The sequence below is a fragment of the Oncorhynchus masou genome, chromosome 2 (genome assembly GCF_036934945.1).
Source record: "Oncorhynchus masou masou isolate Uvic2021 chromosome 2, UVic_Omas_1.1, whole genome shotgun sequence".
Taxonomy (NCBI): domain Eukaryota; kingdom Metazoa; phylum Chordata; class Actinopteri; order Salmoniformes; family Salmonidae; genus Oncorhynchus; species Oncorhynchus masou.
In genome coordinates, this window is record NC_088213.1 from 27,848,117 (window position 1) to 27,873,715 (window position 25,599).

Sequence of the window (25,599 nt, forward strand, 5' to 3'; positions counted from 1 at the left end):
GCTAACCCTACCAGGCAGCTAACCCTACCAGGCAGGTAACCCTACCAGGCAGCTAACCCTACCAGGCAGGTAACCTTGCCAGGCAGATAACCCTACCAGGCAGCTAACCCTACCAGGCAGCTAACCCTACCAGGCAGGTAACCTTACCAGGCAGCTAACCCTACCAGGCAGCTAACCCTACCAGGCAGCTAACCCTACCAGGCAGGTAACCTTACCAGGCAGCTAACCCTACCAGGCAGCTAACCCTACCAGGCAGCTAACCCTACCAGGCAGCTAACCCTACCAGGCAGCTAACCTTACCAGGCAGCTAACCCTACCAGGCAGCTAACCCTACCAGGCAGCTAACCCTACCAGGCAGGTAACCTTGCCAGGCAGATAACCTTACCAGGCAGGTAACCTTACCAGGCAGCTAACCCTACCAGGCAGCTAACCCTACCAGGCAGCTAACCCTACCAGGCAGCTAACCCTACCAGGCAGGTAACCTTACCAGGCAGCTAACCCTACCAGGCAGCTAACCCTACCAGGCAGCTAACCCTACCAGGCAGCTAACCCTACCAGGCAGCTAACCTTACCAGGCAGCTAACCCTACCAGGCAGCTAACCCTACCAGGAAGCTAACTCAGGATAAATCCCTACTAGCTCTGGGGAATATTATGGGTCAGTGCTGGGGTGTGTAATTTGACCTGAACATGTGTATATTGACCTCTCGGCCACTTCATCATTGCCGATGACAACTGACCAACTTAGATGATTAAAAGTTGTACAAATAAATAAGAGTCATGGAAGAGTGGATGGAAGCCTGCTGTACTGTGTTGTTCTGGGAAGGACAATGTGTCCTAAAACCAAATAATAGGATATAATGTCATAGGTAAATGTTAGTGGTCCACTCACCAGTTTGCGTTGGCACCAGGTGCAGACTCCACATAGAGCTACGAGCCACACGGCACACACCGTCAGCCCCAGAGATACCAGAAACACACTGATAGATAGAGACCCTGCAGAGAGACAGAGGGGGGGGGGTGAGAGGTTGTGAGGTCTGGGGTCTGCTCACCAACCAAGACTTCACAAAATGGGACAAACAACAAATTGAGACTCTGCATGCAGAATTCTGCAAAAATATCCTCTGTGTACAACGTAGAACACCAAATAATGCATGCAGAGCAGAATTAGGCCGGAAAAGAGCTGTTAAATTCTACAACCACCTAACAGGAAGGGATTCCCAAACCTTCCATAACAAAGTCAAATCAAATGTATTTATATATCCCTTCGTACATCAGCTGATACCTCAAAGTGCTGTACAGAAACCCAGCCTAAAACCCCAAACAGCAAGCACCTACAGAGAGATGAACCTGGAGAAGAGTCCCCTAAGCAAGCTGGTCCTGGGACTCTGTTCACAAACACACCCCACAGAGCCCCAGGACAGCAGCACAATTAGACCCTACCAAATCATGAGAACAAAAAGATAATTACTTGACACATTGGGAAAGAATTAACAAAAAAACAAAAATAGCAAACTAGAATGCTATTTGCCCCTAAACAGAGAGTACACAGTGGCAGAATACCTGTCCAATGTGACTGACCCAAACTTAAGGAAAGCTTTGACTATGTACAGACTTAGTGAGCATAGCCTTGCTATTGAGAAAGGCCGCCGTAGACAGACCTGGCTCTCAAGAGAAGACAGGCTATGTGCACACTGCCCACAAAATGAGGTGGAAACTGAGCTGCACTTCCTAACCTCCTGTCCAACGTATGACCATATTAGAGATACATATTTCCCTCAGATTACACAGATCCACAAAGAATTCAAAAACAAATCCAATTTTGATAAACTCCCATATCTACTGGGTGAAATTCCACAGTGTGCCATCACAGCAGCAAGATTTGTGACCTGTTGGGCAACCAGTGAAGAACAAACACCATTGTAAATACAACCCATATTTATGCTTATTTATTTTCCCTTGTGTACTTGAACTATTTGTACATTGTTACAACACTGTATATATATATATATATATATATACAGTGCCCTGCGAAAGTATTCGGCCCCCTTGAACTTTGCGACCTTTTGCCACATTTCAGGCTTCAAACAAAGATATAAAACTGCATTTTTTTGTGAAGAATCAACAACAAGTGGGACACAATCATGAAGTGGAACGACATTTATTGGGTATTTCAAACTTTTTTAACAAATCAAAAACTGAAAAATTGGGCGTGCAATATTATTCAGGCCATTTACTTTCAGTGCAGCAAACTCTCTCCAGAAGTTCAGTGAGGATCTCTGAATGATTCAATGTTGACCTAAATGACTAATGATGATAAATACAATCCACCTGTGTGTAATCAAGTTTCCGTATAAATGCACCTGCACTGTGATAGTCTCAGAGGTCCGTTAAAAGTGCAGAGAGCATCATGAAGAACAAGGAACACACCAGGCAGGTCCGAGATACTGCTGTGAAGAAGTTTAAAGCCGGATTTGGATACAAAAATATTTCCCAAGCTTTAAACATCCCAAGGAGCACTGTGCAAGTGATAATATTGAAATGGAAGGAGTATCAGACCACTGCAAATCTACCAAGACCTGGCCGTCCCTCTAAACTTTCAGCTCATACAAGGAGAAGACTGATCAGAGATGCAGCCAAGAGGCCCATGATCACTCTGGATGAACTGCAGAGATCTACAGCTGAGGTGGGAGACTCTGTCCATGGGACAACAATCAGTCGTATATTGCACAAATATGGCCTTTATGGAAGAGTGGCAAGAAGAAAGCCATTTCTTAAAGATATCCATAAAAAGTGTAATTTAAAGTTTGCCACAAGCCACCTGGGAGACACACCAAACATGTGGAAGAAGGTGCTCTGGTCAGATGAAACCAAAATTGAACTTTTTGGCAACAATGCAAAACGTTATGTTTGGCGTAAAAGCAACACAGCTCATCACCCTGAACACACCATACCCACTGTCAAACATGGGGGTGGCAACATCATGGTTTGGGCCTGCTTTTCTTCAGCAGGGACAGGGAAGATGGTTAAAATTGATGGGAAGATGGATGGAGCCAAATACAGGACCATTCTGGAAGAAAACCTGATGGAGTCTGCAAAAGACCTGAGACTGGGATGGAGATTTGTCTTCCAACAAGACAATGATCCAAAACATAAAGCAAAATCTACAATGGAATGGTTAAAAAATAAACATATCCAGGTGTTAGAATGGCCAAGTCAAAGTCCAGACCTGAATCCAATCGAGAATCTGTGGAAAGAACTGAAAACTGCTGTTCTCAAATGCTCATCATCCAACCTCACTGAGCTCGAGCTGTTTTGCAAGGAGGAATGGGAAAAAATGTCAGTCTCTCGATGTGCAAAACTGATAGAGACATACCCCAAGCGACTTACAGCTGTAATCGCAGCAAAAGGTGGCGCTACAAAGTATTAACTTAAGGGGGCTGAATAATTTTGCACGCCCAATTTTTCAGTTTTTGATTTGTTAAAAAAGTTTAAAATATCCAATAAATGTCGTTCCACTTCATGATTGTGTCCCACCTTTTGTTGATTCTTCACAAACAAATACAGTTTTATATCTTTATGTTTGAAGCCTGAAATATGGCAAAAGGTCGCAAAGTTCAAGGGGGCCGAATACTTTCGCAAGGCACTGTATGTATATATATATATATATATATTATATGACATTTGTAATGTCTTTATTGATTTGAAACTTCTGTATGTGTAATGTTTACTGTTAATTTTTATTGTTTATTTCACTTTTGCATATTATCTACTTCACTTGCTTTGGCAATGTTAACACATGTTTCCCATGCCAATAAAGCTCCTTGAATTGAATTGAATTGAATTGAATTGAGAGAGAGAGAGAGAGAGAGAGAGAGAGAGAGAGAGAGAGAGAGAGAGAGAGAGAGAGAGAGAGAGAGAGAGAGAGAGATGGGGACAGAGGGGGGAGGGGAGAGAGAGGAAGAGAGATAGCGAGGGAGAAGTCGATCATGAGATGAGAAGGAGAGAAAGGGCAAGACCAAGAGCAAATGTTGTTGAAAGAATATCTATACATATCCCTTTGGCAATATGTTGGTAAAATCTAATAAACACATGCAGGAAAAATACACAAATGAGGCATAGGAGAAGTAAGTGTGGGAGGAGAGGGAAGTGTGAGCCTGTAATGTGCTTTTTTAATATGCTCTCTCCCACTCAATCATCACTAACCTGCAGACAGAGCAATCTATCAAGAGAAAAAGGGAAAGAGACAGGAAAAGAGGGCAAGTGTACCGGCATAAATATCATGTCTACTTTCCCCATCTGTGTCAGGATCTACAGCTGGTGAATGAATACAGAGTTGCTGAAACGAAGGAAAAGAAAAACAATGGTCATTAAGAGGGTTCAATTACAAGTCTTGTAATCTGCAGCTTCCTTCCTCTTTGGTGTCGCATTGTACATGATCAGTACTGCAGCTTTTCCTCTTGTCTTTTGTTCATCTTTCAAGAAGTCAAGACCAAACTTGAGAGACGAAACCTCTTTCACGCACACATTTCTGATAAAAAAAATAACTACATCACTGCATCTTGAATGCTATTCATCTTGCCCACCTCCTCTGCCAAGACAATTCAAAAGGCAAAGGCGTGTTGGCAAACAACATTGTGCATAAACAATGGACTTCAATTCCACCTCATCCTCCCATTCTTTCTGTTACATTCTCCCTTTCTCTGTCCCTCTGCCTACACAATTCCTCTGCTTTCTCATCCCTCCCTCTCTCCATCCCTCTCTCCGCCCCTCTCTCCATCCCTCTCTCCATCCCTCTCTCCGCCCCTCTCTCCATCCCTCTCTCCGCCCCTCTCTTCGCCCCTCTCTTCGCCCCTCTCTCCGCCCCTCTCTCCGCCCCTCTCTCCGCCCCTCTCTCCGCCCCCTCTCTCCGCCCCTCTCTCCATCCCTCTCTCCATCCCTCTCTCCGCCCCTCTCTCCATCCCTCTCTCCGCCCCTCTCTCCGCCCCTCTCTACGCCCCTCTCTACGCCCCTCTCTCCATCCCTCTCTCCATCCCTCTCTCCATCCCTCCCTATAAAACTTCAGTTCTTGTAAGTTGTTCATGGCAGAGAACAGGAGTAGCTTGGTAAAAACATCCACATATCACTCTTCCCTCACACTTTCTTTCATTTCCTGTCATCCTTCCTCTATTTCCACATGAGGCCTCCTACCTTTCGCCATTCTTTCTGGCTCTCCTTTTGCTCAGTATGTTGTTCAATTTATTTTTCTACTATCTATTGTGAGAAAAATAATAGAGTGAGTAGCCTTTGTAGAACACATCCATCAAAGGAAGCAATCAGTTGACATTATGTTTTCAACTGAACCTGAGTAATGACAATGATACTGTAACTATCCATTACTGGTCATCTCACTCAGACAGCAATTCAACATGTCATAATGCTTCTGATAAGTGGCCATAATGACAGGTGTTTCATGGAGCTCTCATCTTTTCAGTATTTTTTTAAAGGGATGAAATGGATGACCCTGAGGCCTACCATATACAGTATGCTGCTGTAATGTTAAAAAAGTAGATCTGTGTCTCGATGCCATTTTTAATTGCAGTGTTTTTATCTTCTTCTCTTACCTTCGTCATTGCTGTGGATTAGACTGCAGTGTATACGTTTCAGTGAAATGGTCAAAAACAGTTCCTAGCCTATTTAGTCCACTGTTGAGCTACATAATGGCTGAAGATCATTGTTTGGTTTAAGGTAGGCTAACTTATGAACAAAGACCAATGTTGCGCCGAACAGCCAATGGATGTTAAACAAACAGCTGTGATTCAGCACAATGGACAGCGGCAGAATCGGAATTCACCCGAACAGTGTGGACAGAGACAGAATCGGAATTCACCCGAACAGTGTGGGCAGAGACAGAATCCGGACAGTGTGGACAGTGACAGAATTGGAATTCACCCGAACAGTGTGGACAGAGACAGAATCCGGACAGTGTGGACAGTGACAGAATTGGAATTCACCCGAACAGTGTGGGCAGAGACAGAATCGGAATTCACCCGAACAGTGTGGGCAGAGACAGAATCCGGACAGTGTGGACAGTGACAGAATTGGAATTCACCCGGGCAGTGTGGACCATTTTTTATAGTTGTAGTGGAGCTACCCATTCCATTACGACAATCCCTGAAGATAAATGGGGAATAGCCCATAGGCTTATACCAGGAAGAAATAGAGACACAGCATTCTCTCGCATAACCAATAATAACCAAAAACTAGAAAGATAACACACTAAAATGATTTAACAATAAGTGTTTAATGACCTGGCCTGGCACAAAGGAGCTGTTAAGTACAGCATACATAATAACCAGGAGGAGAAATAAGCCGAGGTAGCTAGCTTCCTGACTGTAAGGTTGCTGTAAGGTTGCTACACAGCGCAATTACTACTGTGAGCTGGCCCACCCTAATATTGAAACTCATCTTGATCTCCCAGAGGCACATCCATTAGATGCTTCTGATAGGGCAGAGAATTGCATCCTGGTCATTAGCTCGGTGAGTTCCTGAAATGATTAAACAGCAGCTTTAATATGTCTACCAGTCCAGCCGTGCTGCTGTAAAAGAGCCTGGGATAGAGATACAGTGCCTTTCAAAAGTATTCATCCCCTTTCGCGTTTTTACCATTTTGTTGCATTACAACATGTAATTTAAATGGATTTTTATTTGGATTTCATGTTATGGACATAAAAATAGAAAATAGTCCAAATTGTTTAAGTGAAATGAAAAAAATGATTTGTTTCATAAAATTAAATTAAACATTTTAAAAACAGAAAAGTGGTGCGTGCATATGTATTCACCCCCTTTGCTCTGAAGCCCCTAAATAAGATTTGGTGCAACCAATTACCTTCAGAAGACATATAATTGGTAAAATAAAGTCCACCTGTGTGTAATTGAAGTGTCACATGATCTGTCACATGATCTCAGTATATATACATCTGTTCTGGCCCCAGAGTCTGCAACACCACTAAGCAAGGGGCAGCACTAAGCAAGCGGCACCATGAAGACCAAGGAGCTCTCCAAACAGGTCAGGGACAAAGTTGTGGAGAAGTACAGATCAGGGTTGGGTTATAAAAAAATATCAGAAACTTTGAACATCCCATGGAGCATGGAAAGAAATGGAAAGAAAATGGCACCACAACAAACCTGCCAAGCCTCCCACCAAAACTCACGGACCAGGCAAAGAGGGCATTAATCAGAGAGGCAAGAAAGAGACCAAAGATAATCCTGAAGGAGCTGCAAAGCTCCACAGCGGAGATTGGAGTATCTGTCCATAGGACCACTTTAAGCCATACACTCCACAGAGTGGGGCTTTACAGAAGATTGGCCAGAAAAAAGCCTTTGCTTAAAGATAAAAAATAAGCAAACACATTTGGTGTTCGCCAAAAGACATGTGGGAGACTCCCCAAACTTATGGAAGAAGGTACTCTGGTCAGATGAGACTAAAATGTTGCTTTTTGCCATCAAGGAAAACGCTATGTCTGGCGCAAACCCAACACCTCTCATTACCCCGAGAACAGTTTTTCCATCGGCAGCGACTGTGAAACTGGTCAGAATTGAAGGAATGATGGATGGTGCTAAATTCTTGAGGGAAAACAATTTCAGTCTTCCAGAGATTTTAGTCTGGGATGGAGGTTCACCTTCCAGCAGGACAATGACCCTAAGCATACTGCTAAAACAACACTTAAGTGGTTTAAGGGGAAACATTTACATGTCTTGGAATGGCCTAGTCAAAGCCCAGATCTCAATCCAATTGAGAATATGTGGTATGACTTAAATATTGCTGTATACCAGCAGAACCGATCCAATTTGAAGGAGCTGGAGCAGTTTTGCCTTGAAGAATGGGCAAACATCCCAGTGGCTAGATGTGCCAAACTTATAGCGACATACCCCAAGAGACTTGTAGCTGTAATTGCTGCAAAAGGTGCCTCTACAAAGTATTGACTTTGGGGGGTGAATAGTTATGCACGCTCTAGTTTCACAATAAAAAATATTTTGCATCATAAAAGTGGTAGGCATGTTGTGTAAATCAAATGATACAAACCCCCAAAAAGGAAAAATGCCAAGGGGTGAATAATTTCGCAAGCCACTGCAGATGGATACAGCTGTGCTGCATTTCACTGAGGAAAAAGGGTGGGAAATAGCAGCGAGCCTAACAGAAGGTGGTGGTAGTGTAAACAAGGGGTTGAATCAGACTGTATTACAGCTGTGGTGTGTATGGTCGTTGGGCAGGGATGGGTGCATCAGATAGGGATGCTTTCAAAAGGAATGCGACAGCTTCCCTAATACTTTTACGGTCCAAATAATTCACATGGAGACTATGAATCACTAAAAGCTAATGAGTTCTGCCCCAGTAAGGCAATTTATTACAGAGTACAACACAAAGACAGCTCTGGCAAAAACAATATGGTCACACGGATGGCCCTTCTCACTGACTCTCTCCCCAGGAGAGGCCCCATGCAGTGCTGTGCTGGGTGTCACACAGAGAGCCTCCTGTGGCTAATTCCAGCGCCAGACATTCACAGCACTGCAGCTATCACACACACACACACACACACACACACACACACACACACACACACACACACACACACACACACACACACACACACACACACACACACACACACACACACACACACACACACACACACACACACACACACACACACACACAGCACTAGCTCCTATTGTCTCATTTCATCACTGCCCTCTTGAAAGTTCATTTGTATTGTACACATACTGCATGAGCTTTGGCGTTTCCATAAAACTACAAACAGAAAAATAAAGCGAGTGTCTTTTCAGTCTATTCCTCTCAGTTGTTATATTTCTCTCTCATCTTCCCACTCTGAGCCCCTGTCGGTCCACCACTATTTTCCCTCATCAAGTAATTACATGATTTTCTACTGAAACGATTAAAACTACTCATCAGAAAGAATAGCCTCCATAACAATCCCTCCAACCCTCTCTGGGTTTTAAACCCACATTAACCCCACATGCAGCCATCCTCTCCACTGGTTTACTAGTATCTAAGGATTGTACGGATAGATAAAAAGATGACCAAATTACACTGCAATTGGTGTCTGTTTTGTGACGGGTAGTGTACCAAATGCATGCATATTCAACATCTCTACCTGAAAGTCCCAGGTATGCCTGCATCTACACCTGGCTGCTCTCATCCTTCTCACTCTGAACTAAAGGTTGCTGCTGTCTGTCTTCCCCAAGCACCTTTCTCTCCACCTCGCCAGACAGATGTAGAGGATCCATCATAATGAGGTCACTGACCCACTTCTAAAACACACACACATAACGGCATCATCATTTCATCAACATAATCACTAAGTCATCTGCTGTAACTACGAGTGATGGGGGGAAAACACTTTTGGGGCTACTGTAGGTAGAGTTAGAGTTAGTTAGCGTTAGCTAGCGTTAGGTCGGCTGTACCTGCGCCAAAACACTGGTATTTTTCATCTTATATCTTATAGTTGGTTCTCCATCTTTGTTTTAAATAGTGAGCCAACATTTTTTCAACTCTTTTATTTCCCTGACTGATCAAAAGCAACACTTGTTTTCTCCTGCTCTCTCTTGTCTCTCTGCAGCAGACATATAGTGAGCAATATGTTTGGAACATTAAATCGCAATAAAATCACAGTATCGAATAGCAATACAGTTGAAGTCAGAAGTTTACATAAACCTTAGCAAAATACATTTCAACTTTGTTTTTCCCAATTCCTGACATTTAATCAGAGAAAAAATTACCCGTCTTAGGTCAGTTATGATTAACAGTTTATTTTAAAAATGTGAAATGTCAGATTAATAGTAGAGAGAATAATTTATTTCAGCTTTTATTTGTTTCATCACATTCCCAGTTGGTCAGAAGTTTACATACACTTAATTATTATTTGGTAGCATTGCCTTTAAATTGTTTAACGTTTTGGGTAGCCTTCCACAAGCTTCCCACAATAAGTTGGGTGAATATCGGCCCATTCCTAATGACAGAGCTGGTGTAACTGAGTCAGGTTTGTAGGCCTCCTATCTCGCACACGCGGACAAGGACTTTATGATGGCCTCTCCAATACCTTGACTTTGTTGTCCTTAAGCAATTTTGACACAACTTTGGAAGTATACTTGGGGTCATTGTCCATTTGGAAGACCCATTTGCGACCAAGCTTCAACTTCCTGACTGATGTCTTGAGATATTGCTTCAATATATCAACATAATTTTTCTCCTCATGATGCCATCTATTTTGTGAAGTGCACCAGTCCCTCCTGCAGCAAAGCACCCCAACAACATGATGCTGCCAACCCCGTGCTTCACGTTTGGGATGGTGTTCTTCAGTTTGCAAGCATCCCCCTTTTTCCTCCAAACATAATGATGGTGATTTTGGCCAAACGGTTCTATTTTTGTTTCATCAGACCAGAGGACATTTCTCCAAAAAGTATGATCTTTGTCCCCATGTGCAGTTGCAAACCGTAGTCTGGCTTTTTTATGGCGTTTTTTGAGCAGTTGCTTCTTCCTTGCTGAGCGGCCTTTCAGGTTATTTCGAAATAGGACTGGTTTTACTGTGGATATAGATACTTTGTACCTGTTTCCTCCAGAATCTTCACAAGGTCCTTTGCTGTTGTCCTGGGAAACAATTGTTGGAAAAATTACTTGTGTCATGTACAAAGTAGATGTCCTAACTGACTTGCCAAAACAATCATTTGTTAACAGGAAATGTGTGGAGTGGTTGAAAATTAGTTTTAATGACTCCAACCTAAGTGTATGTAAACTTCCGACTTCAACTGTACATACAGTATATGCTGTAGAATCGTGAGAATCGCAGTACATATTGTATTGTGAGGTGCCTGGCATTTCCCAGGCCTAGTAACTACCGACATATTTTATCCTCCATGTCAATTGTGAGGCATCGATTGGGATAAAATAAATATTTACAAATGATTCAGTGTGATTCACTTGATGATCTGTTTCAGTGCACCGCCGTGAGGACCCGGAGTTATTTACAGCTGCTTTAAGTGAGAATCCTGCACACTGTCAGAAGAGCCCCCTCCCTTCTTCCCTCTCTACCTCCCTCCCTTCTACCTCCTCTCTCTCTCCTCTGCTTCACCTGCTGTGCTAATCTGCTTGTGTTCTGCTCACTCAGCCACTGGTGTTTGTGCCCAAGCTGACACAGAATCAGGGTTATTAGTCACAGGGGACCAGCAGAGGAGCATGTCTGTCTGGTCCAGGGGACGGGGGTGGGCGATCGGGGAAGGCAGAGCCGAGTGAAGCCCCACCTGGAGAGCTGAACCCTTGACCCTGCCACCCGCCACTAGGACCAACCATCAGCGGAGAAAAAGAGACGACACCTTGGCTGTTCTCATTATACAGGACCAGCACCTGAGAGACATTCCTGTAACAGTATATTGCCACTAGATCTCATGTTAGGCGGGTTACAGTGTGAGCCAGCATCACTGTAACTATTCTGCTTTCTGCACAGTCACCCCATTCCAATGAGTTCATCTGGGCTACAATACCCGGACCCCTTCATCTGCCGGTATGGGGCACAGAACCCCGTCGATGCTTCACGACTGGACTACCGACGTAATCTGCTCGAGGGGGTACTCAACTGGCTCCTACGTCGCGATGTCCCCTGAATGCCCATCTGCTAGCTGTCTAGAGCATATCAGACTGTTAGCTAATAGGCCCATCGGCCAATTTCTTGGGCCACTATACCTATTACGACATTGGCTTGGGCCCCTTTTACTCAACGAAGCCCTGCTTATCCATCAAGACTGGACTACCAATGTAATCTGCCAGGGGATTTTTTCCAACAGGCCCCTCCGCCGCAACGTCTCCTGAATGCCCATCTGCTAGCCTGCTCGCTGGGGCCCACTAGCTGTCGAGAGCATTTTGGACTGTTAGCTGAATAGATCCATCGGTCAATTTCTTGGGCCACTATACCTATTTTGCCAATTGGACTTGGACCCCTCTGCTACTTGGAACCCTACTAATCCATCACGACTGGTCTATTGACGTCACCGCACAAGGAGGCAAAACAGACATTCCTCTATCGCGACGTACCTCTAAGGACTTTCTGCTAGCCTGCTAGCCCTGGCCTGCTAGCTGTCTGAATCGCCGTGTCTCCAGCCAGCCCAACCACTCACTGGACCCCTATGATCACCCGGCTCCGCATGCCTCTCCCTATTATCAATATGCCTTGTCCATTACTTTCCTGGTTAGTGATTATTGTCTTATTTCACTGTAGAGCCTCTAGCCCTGCTCAATATGCCTTAACCAACCATTTATTTCCACCTCCCACGGATGCGATGACATCACCTGGTTTAACAATATCTCTCTCATCATTACTCAATGCCGAGTTTTATCTCCAATGTACTCACATCCTACCATAGCTTTGTCTGTACATTATGCCTTGAATCTATGCTATTGCACCCAGAAACCTGCTCCTTTTACTCTCTGTTCTGAACGTACGAGACAAACAGTTCTTATAGCCTTTAGCCGTACCCTTATCCTACTCCTCCTCTGTTCCTCTGGCGATGTAGAGGTTAATCCAGGCCCTGCAGTGCCTTGCTCCACTCCTATTCCCCAGGTGCTCTCCTTTGTTGACTTCTGTAACCGTAAAAGCCTTGGTTTCATGCATGTTAACATTAGAAGCCTACTCCCTAAGTTTGTTTTATTCACTGCTATAGCACACTCTGCCAACCCGGATGTCCTAGCCATTTCTGAATCCTGGCTTAGGAAGACCACCAAAACCCCTGAAATTTCCATCCCTAACTATAACATTTTCTGACAAGACAGGACTGCCAAAGGGGGCGGCATTGCAATCTACTGCAGAGATAGCCTGCAGAGTTCTGTCTTACTATCTTACTGTCTTACTGCAGAGTTCTGTCTTACTTACAGGTCTGTACCCAAACAATTCAAGCTTCTACATTTAAAAATCCACCATTTAGGGCCTCCCAGGTGGCACAGTGGTTAAGGGCGCTGTACTGCAGTGCCTGCTGCGCCACCAGAGACTCTGGGTCCGCGCCCAGGCTCTGTCGTAACCGGCTGCGACCGGTAGGTCTGTGGGGCTACGCACAATTGGCCTAGCGTCGTCCGGGTTAGGGAGGGTTTGGCTGGTAGGGAGATCCTTGTCTCATCGCACACCAGCGACTCTTGTGGTGGTGCACGCTAACCAAGGTTGCCAGGTGCACGGTGTTTCCTCCGACACATTGGTGCGGCTGGCTTCCGGGTTTAATGGCGCTGTGTTAAGAACCAGTGCGGCTTGGTTGGGTTGTGTATTGGAGGACGCATGACTTTCAACCTTCGTCTCTCCTTAGCCCGTACGGGAGTTGTAGCGAGGAGACAAGATAGTAGCTACTAAACAATTGGATACCACAAAATGTGGGAGAAAAAGGGGTAAAAAAAGTATATTAAAAAATCCACCTTTCCAGAAACAAGTCTCTCACCGTTGTCGCTTGCTATAGACCACCCTCTGCCCCCAGCTGTGCCCTGGACACCATTTGTGAATTGATTACACCCCATCTATCTTCAGAGTTCATGCTGCTAGGTGACCTAAACTGGGACATGCTTAACACCCCGGCCATCCCACAATCTAAGCTTGATGCCCTTCATCTCACACAAATTATCAATGAACCCACCAGGTACAATCCCAAATCCATAAACACAGGCACCCTCATAGATATCATCCTAACCAACTTACCCTCCAAATACACCTCGGCTGTTTTCAGATCTCAGCGATCACCGCCTCATTGCCTGCATCCGTAATGGGTCTGCGGTCAAATGACCACCCCTCATCACTGTCAAACTCTCCCTAAAACACGTCAGCGAGCAGGCCTTTCCAATCGACCTGGCCCGGGTATCCTGGAAGGATATTGACCTCATCCCGTCAATAGAGGATGCCTGGTTATTCTTTAAAATTGCCTTCCTCACTATCTTAAATAAGCATGCCCCATTCAAAAAATGTAGAACCAGGAACAGATATAGCCCTTGTTTCTCTCCAGACCTTACTGCCCTTGACCAGCACAAAAACATCCTGTGGTGTTCTGCATTAGCATCGAATAGCCCCCGTGATATGCAACTTTTCAGGGAAGCTAGGAACCAATATACACAGGCAGTTAGGAAAGCTAAGGCTGGCTTTTTCAAACAGAAATTTGCATCCTGTTGCACAAACTCAAAAAAGTTCTGGGACAGTCCATGGAGAATAAGAGCACCTCCTCCCAGCTGCCCACTGCACTGAGGCTAGGAAACAATCTCACCACCGATAAATCGACTATAATTGAGAATTTCAATAAACATTTTCTATGGCTGGCCATGCTTTCCACCTGGCTACCCCTACCCCGGTCAACAGCCCTGCACCCCCCACAGCAACTCGCCCATGCCTCCCCATTTCTCCTTCACCCAAATCCGATAGCTGATGTTCTGAAAGAGCTGCAAAATCTGGACCCCATCAAATTAGCCGGGCTAGACAATCTGGACCCTCTCTTTCTAAAATAATCTGCCGAAATTGTTGCAACCCCTATTACTAGCCTGTTCAACCTCTCATTTGTATCGTCTGAGATTTCCATAGATTGGAAAGCTGCCGCGGTCATCCACCTCTTCAAAGGGGGAGACACTCTAGACCCAAACTGCTACAGACCTATATCTATCCTACCCTAAGGTCTTCGAAAGCCAAGTGAACAAACAGATTACCGACCATTTCGAATCCCACCGTCATTCTCCGCTATGTATCTGTTTTCAGAGCTGGTCATGGGTGCACCTCAGCCACTCTCAAGGTCCTAAATGATATCATAAGAGACATTACTGTGCAGGCGTATTCATCGACCTGGCCAAGGCTTTCGACTCAACAGCCTTGGTTTCTCAAATGATTGCCTCGTCTGGAGCACCAACTACTTCTCTGATAGAGTTCAGTGTGTCAAATCGGAGGGCCTGTTGTCCGGACCTCTGGCAATCGGGCCAACTCTCTTCTCTGTATACATCAATGATGTCGCTCTTGCTGCTGGTGATTCTCTGATCCACCTCTACGCAGACGACACCATTCTATATACATCTGGCCCTTCTTTGGACACTGTGTTAGTTAACCTCCAGATGAGCTTCAATGCCATACAACTCTCCTTCCGTGGCCTCCAACTGCTCTTAAATGCAAGTAAAACTAAATGCATGCTCTTCAACCGATGGCTGCCCGCACCTGCCCGCCTGCCCAGCATCACTACTCTGGACGGTTCTGACTTAGAATATGTGGACAACTACAAATACCTCGGTGTCTGGTTAGACTGTAAACTCTCCTTCCAGACTCACATTAAGCATCTCCAATCCAAAATTAAATCTAGAATCGGCTTCCTATTTCGCAACAAAAGCATCCTTCACTCATGCTGCCAAACATACCCTCGTAAACCTGACCGTCCTACCGATCCTCGACTTTGGCGATGTCATTTACAATATAGCCTCCAACACTCTACAAATTGGATGCAGTCTATCACAGTGCCATCCGTTTTGTCACCAAAACCCCATACTACCCACCACTGTGTATGCTCTCATTGGCTGGCCCTCACTTCATATTCATTGCCAAACCCACTGGCTCCAGGTCATCCTGGTCTCTGCTAGGTAAAGCCCCACCTTATCTCAACTCACTGCTCACCATAGCAGCACCCACCCGTAGCACGCGCTCCAGCAGTTTTATCTCACTGGTCATCCCCAAAGCCAATTCTTCCTTTGGCCAACCTTTCCTTCCAGTTCTCTGCTGCCAATGACTGGAACGAACAGCAGAAATTACTGAAGCTGGAGACTCATATCTCCCTCACCAGCTTTAAGCACCAGCTGTCAGAGCAGCTCACAGATCACTGCACCTGTACATACCCCATCTGTAAATGGCCTATCCAGCTACCTCATCCCCATAATGCATTTATTTATTTATCTTGCTCCTTTGCTCCCCAGTATCTCTACTTGCACATTCACTTTCTACACATCTACCATTCCAGTGTTTAATTGCTATATTGTAATTACTTCGCCACCATGGCCTATTTATTGCCTTACCTCCCTTATCCTACCTCATTTGCACACACTGTATATAGACTTTTTCTACTGTATTATTGACTGTATGTTTGTTTATTCCATGTGTAACTCTGTGTTGTTGCATGTGTCGCACTGCTTTGCTTTATCTTGGCCAGGTCACAGTTGTAAATGAGAACTTGTTCTCAACTAGCCTACCTGGTTAAATAAAGGTGAAATCAAATAAATAAATAAATAAAAATCTATTTACTTAGTAGCCCCCGGGCAGCTGAAAAACATTCCCTCAACGACGAGGCTACATTGCCTATCATCCGGAGCCCTGGCAGTCCCAACAAAACACTCTTAAACCTAATTTATTTGATTGGCAGGTGTGTTTATCTGGGCAAAACATCCAAGCAGTTCACAGGCAGGACCAGTAAAGGCCATTTCTCATAGCCATGCCTTTACTGAGGAAGATTCAAAGGTTTGTTTTGAGCGACAAGGCCATCTATGGCTGAGTGTGTGCAGTTGAGTCATCATAACTCAGGGACAGATGCAGAGGTGAAGAGACTGCAGGTGAGAGAGGGGGAGTGGAGGTCAGAGAAGCCACTGTAAGAGACCGAGGGATTCTGAGAGTAAAGAAGAAGCAGCTGCATTAAATCATGAGCTTTCTGTGGGGTTACAGGTGTCACGGGTCAACTGAGGGAGAGGAGTGGAGGGACAAAGACAAGAAAGGAACATGTGTTGAATTGCTTTACAGAGCAACTGCCCCTAAAAAGCAACTTCTTGTTTTAAAAATGGCCTATGTGGCATCGATGTGGTCATAAATTCTGCCTGGACCAAAACTGAGATTTGTGAGACGATAGGAAAAAAATGGTATGTTACAGAAAGAAGAGTACTGTAACAGTTCTCCTTGGGTTGAGTTTATTTCAATCCTGTCCACATACCCACAGCTGGTAGCACCCAAGTAATCATCAATTTGGAGCACAGTGACCGAATAGTAATAACCATGGTCAATTTGGTTTGACATTTGATATCCCTATGAGGCTAGTTAGGGACCATCAGTAAATCACACAATATACATTGGATAATATTTTAAAGCTCCAAATTTCAATGACTTAAAAACCTCAAACAAACTATAAATTGTGACAATTCAAATACAAATATTGAAAGCATTTAATGAGACAACTGAAAGATGTGCAACATGAAAATATTGTCCCATTTACATTGAGTAATTTATTGACGGTCCCTAACTATCCCCAGAGATAACAAAGTTGGTTTGACATTGGATAGCCTAACAGTTACTTCAAGATACAATACCTGGTTAGAGTGTTAAGTTATCTATAAGGGTGAGTGGCTAACTGTGCACTGTTTAGACAGAAAGAATGTGCAAATGTTTGCCACATGCGAACACACAAGAGACACCCACATTAACCCCCCCCCCCCCACCCCAAGACAACTCTCGTTTGGCTTCAGTCATGGCTGCTGCATTTCTTAATGACCAAGCCAAAAAAATGATGCCAAATCAGGAAGTTCAGCCGCCTTTTAAGAGCAAAGAAAATAACACCGAAGTAAGGAGGAAGAATATATTGAGGAGAGAAAGAGAGAGAGGGGTAGAGGTTGGGTTGAGAAGGGGGAGAGGGGAGGATGAAAGAAATGTAGTATTTTCAGCCCAGTTGGCAGTTCGCCTGCAGCTCTTACACATTCTGAATGTAAAGTTGAGTTTTCCCCCCAATAAAACAAAAACATTTCTGAAAGTCCACTGCTAAAGATCTCAGAGGTGATGCTGTCTAAAGAGAAGAGAGAGCCAAAAAAAAGCTGGATTGCAAGTTGCGGAGGCGAAAGAAACGCACACCTGTCTAGGCGAGGTGCTGGCTAGAAGAGTAGAACACTTGAAAAATAAAAGGAGAGCCTCACACTAGGAGCACAGATGCAATAATTTAATAACCAATGTTTCGACAGACAAGCTGTCTTTATCAGGGTATAATGACAAATGGATTGCAAGTTGCAACAAAGAGAAATGCGCATAAAAATCCACACAGAACATCCACAACACCTCCAGGAGAGTATCTACCAACAGAATGTACAGCTGAGTGAGCTATACAGAGCTACACAACATGACCAAAATTATATGGACACCTGCTCTTCTAACATCTCATTCCAAAGTCATGGGCATTAATATGGAGTAGGTTCCCCCGTTGCTGCTATAACAGCATCCACTGTTCTGGGATGGCTTGTTGGAACATTGTTGCAGGGACTTGCTTCCAATCAGCCACAAGAGTATTAGTGAAGTCGGGCACTGATGTTGGGTGATTGGTCCTGGCTTGGAGTTCCAATTCATTCCAAAGGTGTTCGATGAGGTCAGGGCTCTGTGCAGGCCAGTCATGTTCTTCTACACCAATCTCGACAAAACATTTCTGTATGGACATCGCTTTGTGCTTGGGGGCATTGTCATGCTGAAACAGGAAAGGGCCTTCCCCAAACTGTTGTCACAAAGTTGGAAGCACAGAATCGTCTAGAATCGTCTAGAATGTCATTGTATGCTGTAGCGTTAAAATTTCAATTCCCTGGAACCTAGGGGCCTAGCCCGAACCTAGAAAAACAGCCCCAGACCATTATTCCTCCTCCACCAAACTTTACAATTGGCACTATACATTGGGGCAGGTAGCATTCTCCTGGCATCCGCCAAATCCAGATTCGTCTGTTGGATTGCTGATGGTGAAGCGTGATTCATCACTCCAGTGAATGCGTTTCCACTGCTCCAGAGTCCATTGGCGGCAAGCTTTACACCACTACAGCCGACGCTTTACATTGCGTATGGTGATCTTAGGCTTGTGTGTGGCTGCACAGCCATGGGAACCCATTTCATGAAGCTCCCGGTGAACAGTTCCTGTGTTGACGTTGCTTCCAGAGGCAGTTTGGAACTCAGTAGTGAGTGGTACAACCGAGGACAGACGACTTTGATGTGCTACGTGCTTTAGCATTCGGTGCTCCCATGCTCTGAGCTTGTGTGGCCTACCACTTCATAGCTGAGCCGTTGTTGCTCCTAGACGTTTCCACTTAACAGCACTTACAGTTGGCCGGGAAGCTCTAGCAGGGTAGAAATTTGACGAACTGACTTGTTGGAAAGGTGGCATCCTATGACGTTGCCATGTTGAAAGCAACAGAGTTCTTCAGTCAGGCCATTCTACAGCCAATGTTTGTCTATGGAGGTTGCATGACTTTGTGCTCAATTTGACACACCTGTCAGCAATGGGTGTGGCTGAAATAGCCAAATCCACTAATTTGAAGGGGTGACCACATACACTATATATACAAAAGTTCATTCTACACATAAATTCACTTAGATCTCGCTCACTATATCTACACAATCAGTAACCGTCATGGTAACTGTGCTCTCCTTACAGTTAGTGCCAAAATAAACCAAAGAAATCTTATTTCAATGTTCTGCATGTGACACCATTACCCGATATTATCATCCTCCCATCAGCTCTTCCCTTCCCTTTCCTCCTCCTGTATAATCTAGCTGTGGTCTCTCTCTCTAACACAGTTGGGGAGAGTAGGGATGGTGAGGCAGAGTTGGAGCGGGAGATGGGGATGAACCTTGATCTCTTAACAAGCTACTGACAACCCTGCTTTTACACCGGATCAGAACACAGACCTATACATTCACAAACACATTACATGACACATATATGCTCTGTAAATCCCAACTTCACCCATACCCATTATTGAGGAGCATGCTCACACATACATTATGCACACTCTCTGAACCACATCACATCATTTCACATCAGTCCAGGGTGTGAGGGGAGAGGAGAGGAGAAGAGAGAATTGGGAGGAGAAGAGAGGAGTGGATACGAGAGAGCAGGATTATGGGAATAAAGTCCCCAGAGGGGGCAGAGGTGTCTGGGTGCATTAGGCAGGACTCTGTGACAGGGCTGTGCTTGGGCGAAGGGTGCCAGCCAGTCTCGTGGTGAATCAGTCACACTCGCACACAGGTCACGTAATCCGTGCACCTGACGGGGTTTACTAAGGGGTTTGAGTCTTTCCAGCACCGCAGCACTGTCCAACTCTACACAGGACTAATTTTCTCTTGCAATGACTGTTATGGAGAAACAGACACATGGGGCCCTATAAAATCTATTTTATTTTCCGCCTGATTTCGTTTAGTTTTTTTCCCCACATTCCGTTTCTCTGTTTTGTTTTTCCAGGTTTCCTTTTCCCTGATTTTTTTCAGGTTTTCAAACTCAAAATCACACTTTTTTATATAGATTTTGTTCATTCCAGTGCACACCGAGGAATTTTGTAGCACACACAGAGTTTGCTAAACAAATTGATGCAAATAATCATTATATCATTCTGGTAGGTAAGCATAGGCTATTTTGTAGTTAACATTTAATTTAGAACTTTTTTGGGAAAGCTTTCCATCTTCCAAAAGATTTTTCATTAGCATCATCACTAACGGTGACACAAAGTGCTAGCGGGCACGCACTACACAGACAAGGGGAATTCTCATTGTCTCTTCAGACAGTGGCAGGAAATACAAATCACTGATGCATTCTGTTCATGTCTTATGATAAACTTGACTAATTAATTAATTTCCAACACATTTAGTTGATTCCCTACTAAGTTTAATTTTTTTTAAAAATATTGTTGGATTCTGTGATTCTGTCCGTGTTCTCCGCATCGTAGATTTTATAGGGCCCTACACACATCTTTCTCTCAGTTTTTCAGTCCCTCAGCCAGACACACACAGACGCCTTGGCCTTTGGAGCCATGTGGAAAGGCCAGTCTTTTGTGGTCAGATGCATACACCTGGGTCTGATAACCTCAGTGCAAAGATAATTAGCCAGTGGCGTTGCCTCCGTCTGGCTCTGTCACTTTAAGGTCCCTGTGTGGAGGGCTTTATGACTTCATTACTGGCAGTTAAACCCGAGAACAGTGTTAACCCTGCCCCACAACACAGTGACGGACTGGAGTGCTGAGTGCTTTTGACAGGGGAGTCCATTAAACATAACCCCAAATGGACACACCTCCTCTGGCCCCTGCGTTTGCGTCCACAGCCTGTCTGGTCGTTGGGCTGGGAGCCTGTGTGTGGAGCGATATGTCACTCGCGCTCTCTTTGACTCTCTCTCTGTTTTCAGGAGTCTGTCTATTTAGGTGTCTGCTGTCGGGTGTCTGCTCATTGTCTGTTCTTTCACATCTGGTCAGTTCGTCTGTCTGGTCGACTATCTCTCCAACCATCTGTTTGTCTACCCATCACATAACCCTTCTGCCAACATCTTGCATATCCATCTCTCTCCCTCTTATCAGTGTGGCAATAGGTTAGTCTCTGTGTCTCTGTGGAGAGAGACAGATGTGAACAAGGGAGATGGAGGGGAGAGAAGAAGGGGGCGAACCGAGACAGAGATAGAAAGGCAGAAAAAGAGAACAGAAACAGCCTGGGGATCATCAGATCATCACTCTGAGGGAGAGAGAGAGTGGGGTCACAGACAGGGAATGGATGCCATACTGAACAAGCATTACCACCCATTAACATGCATTAGCACTTTTAAAGGGTCCTTTATTAGAGGCAACTCTGCTGGAATGAGCTTGGCCTCCCAAGGTCATGTTCAGAGACAGCGAGGAGGAGAGATGTGAACCTTTTGTTAACATGGCTATTCTGAACTTCACTGCACAACTCTACAGACCTCATGTCTGGGACAAAAAATAGTGCAAGATGAATTTAGGCACTATAATATTTTTTTACTGTTCAAGTACTCGCATTAATTTTTTTTGTGTGCATTTATCATAACCACTACAGATAACAAATCATAACAGCTATATTGCCCCATATATGCCCAGCAACTGCCCCAAAACATCATTGCTCTAGGGGAGATCTGCATGAAGGAATGGGCCAAAATACCAGCAACAGTGTGTGAAAACCTTGTGAAGACTTAGAGAAAACGTTTGGCCTCTGTCATTGCCAACAAAGGGTATATAACAAAGTATTGAGAGAAACTTTTGTTATTGACCAAATACTTATTTTCCACCATAATTTACAAATAAATTCATAAAAAATCCTACAATGTGATTTTTTGGATTTGTTTTCTCATTTTGTCTGTCATAGTTGAAGTGTACCTATGATGAAAATTACAGGCCTCTCTCATCTTTTTAAGTGGGAAAACTTTTGGTGACTGACGAAATACTTTTTTGCCCCACTGTATACAGTTGAAGTTGGAAGTTTACATACACTTATATTGGAGTCATTAAAACTCGTTTTTTCAACCGCTCCACAAATTTCTTGTTAACAAACTATAGATTTGGCAAGTCGGGTTGGGACATCTACTTTGTGCATGACACAAGTCATTTTTCCAACAAGTAATTTTTCCCACAATTCCAGTGGGTCAGACTTTTACATACACTAAGTTGACTGTGCCTTTAAACAGCTTGGAAAATTCCAGAAAATGGCTTTAGAAGCTTCTGATAGGCTAATTGACATAATTTGAGTCAATTGGAGGTATACCTGTGGATGTATTTCAAGGCCTACCTTTAAACCCAGTGCCTCTTTGATTGACATCATGGGAAAATCAAAAGAAATCAGCCAAGACCTAAGAAAAAAAATTGTAGACCTCTACAAGTCTGGTTCATCCTTGGGAGCAATTTCCAAATGCCTGAAGGTACCACGCTCATCTGTATAAACAATAATATGCAAGTATAAACACCATGGGACCACGCAGCCATCATACCGCTCAGGAAGGAGACACGTTCTGTCTCCTAGAGATGAACTTACTTTGGTGCAAAAAGTGCAAATCAATCACAGAACAACAGCAAAGGACCTGATGAAGATGCTGGAGGAAACAGGTAAAAAAGTATCTATATCCACAGTAAAACCAGTCCTATATCGACATAACCTGAAAGGCCGCTCAGCAAGGAAGAAGCCACTGCTCAAAAACCGCCATAAAAAAGCCAGACTACGGTTTGCAACTACACATGGGGATAAAGATCATACTTTTTGGAGAAATGTCCTCTGGTCTGATGAAACAAAAATAGAACTGTTTGGCCCAAATGACCATCGTTATGTTTGGAGGAAAAAGGGGGAGGCTTGCAAGCCCGAAGAACACCATCCTAACCGTGAAGCACGGGGATGGCAGCATCATGTTGTGGGGGTGCTTTGCTGCAGGAGGGACTGGTGCATTTCACAAAATAGATGGCATCATGAGGCAGAAGATTATGTGGATACATTGAAGCAACTTCTCAAGACATCAGTCAGGAAGTTAAAACTCGGTCGCAAATGGGTCTTCCAAATGGACAATGACCCCAAGCATCCTTCCAACGTTGTGGCAAAATTGCTGAAGGACAACAAAGTCAAGTTATTGGAGAGGCCATCACAAAGCCAAGACCTCAATCCTATTGGAAATTTGTGGGCAGAACTGAAAAAGCATGTGCGAGCAAGGAGGCCTACAAACCTGACTCAGTTACACCAGCTCTGTATGGGGGAATGGGACAAAAATCACCCAACTTATTGTGAGAAGCTTGTGGAAGACTAACTGAAACGTTTGACCCAAGTTAAATAATTTAAAGGCAATGATACCAAATACTAATTAATTGTATTTAAACTTCTGACCCACTGGGAATGTGATGAAATAAATAAAAGCTGAAACAAATCCTCCTCTCTACTATTATCCTGACATTTCACATTGTTAAAATAAAGTGGGGATCCTAACTGACCTAAGACAGGGAATCTTTATTAGGATTCAATGTCAGGAATTGTGAAAAACTGAGTTTAAATGTATTTGGCTAAGGTGTGTGTTAACTTCCGACTTCACCTGTACATATTTAGTCAATAGTGAGGCAGGTAGCCTAGTGGTTAGAGCATTGGGCCTGTAACTGAAAGGTTGCTGGATCAAATCCCCAAGCTGACAAGGTAAAAATCTGTCATTCTTCCCCTGAATAAGGCAGTTAAACCCAATGTTCTCCGGTAGGCTGTCATTGTAAATAAGATCTTTTCTTAACTGACGCAGTTCAATAAAGTTTAAAAAGCAGAGCCATTTAAAGTGCCATTTAGTAATAATTTATTGAAACCTTAACATCAACTGGTTATATTATATCGTGGAACACAATCTTCAAAAAGGAAGTAACTTCAGCAGTGGCACTTGCTAGTAGAAGCATATGGCTGTGGAATGGCTTTGTTTTGTTAATTTAGCAGACACAACACTCTTATTTCCCAAGCCCTTATCACTGTCAAGACACACCTATTTTATAGTAAAAACATGATATAATATAACCCAATAAAATATAACAATATTTTTCCAAATAAAAACGTTTCCAGCGTGAAGTAATGCACATCTCACTTCTGGAACAGTTATTCTCAAAAAGTGATCATTTGAAAAGGGGCTCAATTTGGCGAGTTGAAAGTGTTCTTTTTGATATACTGTATAGACGTTCAAAATTGTTTATTCTGTCTGCTTTTGAAATTTTCTATATGGATAAACAATTCCACATTGAACACTGCATGGTGATGAATTATGACCAGGACATCTGTTTGGTAAATAGGCTTATGCTCAATGATTCTAATGAAAATAAGCTCTGTCTTTATCAAACTATTGTTTTTGTATATTTTCAGTGTGGAACCTGTGTAGCCTAGGCTAGTCAATTCTAAATGGCACTAGCAGTTCGCAAAGTAGCCTAAGCGGAAAATAGGCAGGATGCAATTATTCCAAAACTGCAGCTTGTTGTTGGAACAAATCCTTTTCCTACTTCAATCAACTAGTCCATTTTGAATTTGTGATTAAACTGTCATCATTTGGCTGTAGCTTGTGTATCTTATCAGTTTGATCCGTTTTAACAGGTATTTATTTCTGTAGCCTTAACAGGACCTTGTGTTCACAACTGCACACTCAGCCCGCGTGTGTGGAGGGAGCACTCAGCCCGCGTGTGTGGAGGGAGCACTCAGCCCGCGTGTGTGGAGGGAGCACTCAGCCCGCGTGTGTGGAGGGAACACTCAGCCCGCGTGTGTGGAGGGAACACTCAGCCCGCGTGTGTGGAGGGAGCACTCAGCCGTGCGTGTGTGGAGGGAACACTCAGCCGCGCGTGTGTGGAGGGAGCACTCAGCCGCGAGTGTGTGGAGGGAACACTCAGCCTGCGTGTGTGGAGGGAGCACTCAGCCGCGCGTGTGTGGAGGGAACACTCAGCCGCGCGTGTGTGGAGGGAGCACTCAGCCCGCGTGTGTGGAGGGAGCACTCAGCCCGCGTGTGTGGAGGGAGCAGTCAGCCCGCGTGTGTGGAGGGAGCACTCAGCCCGCATTTGTGGAGGGAGCGGTCATCCCGCGTGTGTGGAGGGAGCACTCAGCCCGCGTGTGTGGAGGGAGCACTCAGCCCGCGTGTGTGGAGGGAGCGGTCAGCCCGCGTGTGTGGAGAGAGCACTAAGCCCGCGTGTGTGGAGAGATCGGTCAGCCCACGTGTGTGGAGGGAGCGGTCAGCCCGTGTGTGTGGAGGGAGCGGTCAGCCCGCGTGTGTGGAGGGAGCGGTCAGCCCGCGTGTGTGGAGGGAGCACTCAGCCCGCGTGTGTGGAGGGAGCACTCAGCTCAGCCCGCGTGTGTGGAGGGAGC

The 25,599-nt window shown here is 44.5% G+C and overlaps 1 protein-coding gene across 1 annotated transcript in view; it reads right to left on the bottom strand.

Moving 5' to 3' along the window:
* Positions 1 to 25,599, bottom strand: part of LOC135557993 (synaptotagmin-7-like) — a 139,293-nt gene that overhangs the window by 74,376 nt on the left and 39,318 nt on the right. The window contains exon 2 of the mRNA XM_064991757.1: positions 891 to 994. Within this exon, the coding sequence (XP_064847829.1) occupies positions 891 to 994 (104 nt within the window). The remainder of the gene's footprint in view (positions 1 to 890; positions 995 to 25,599) is intronic.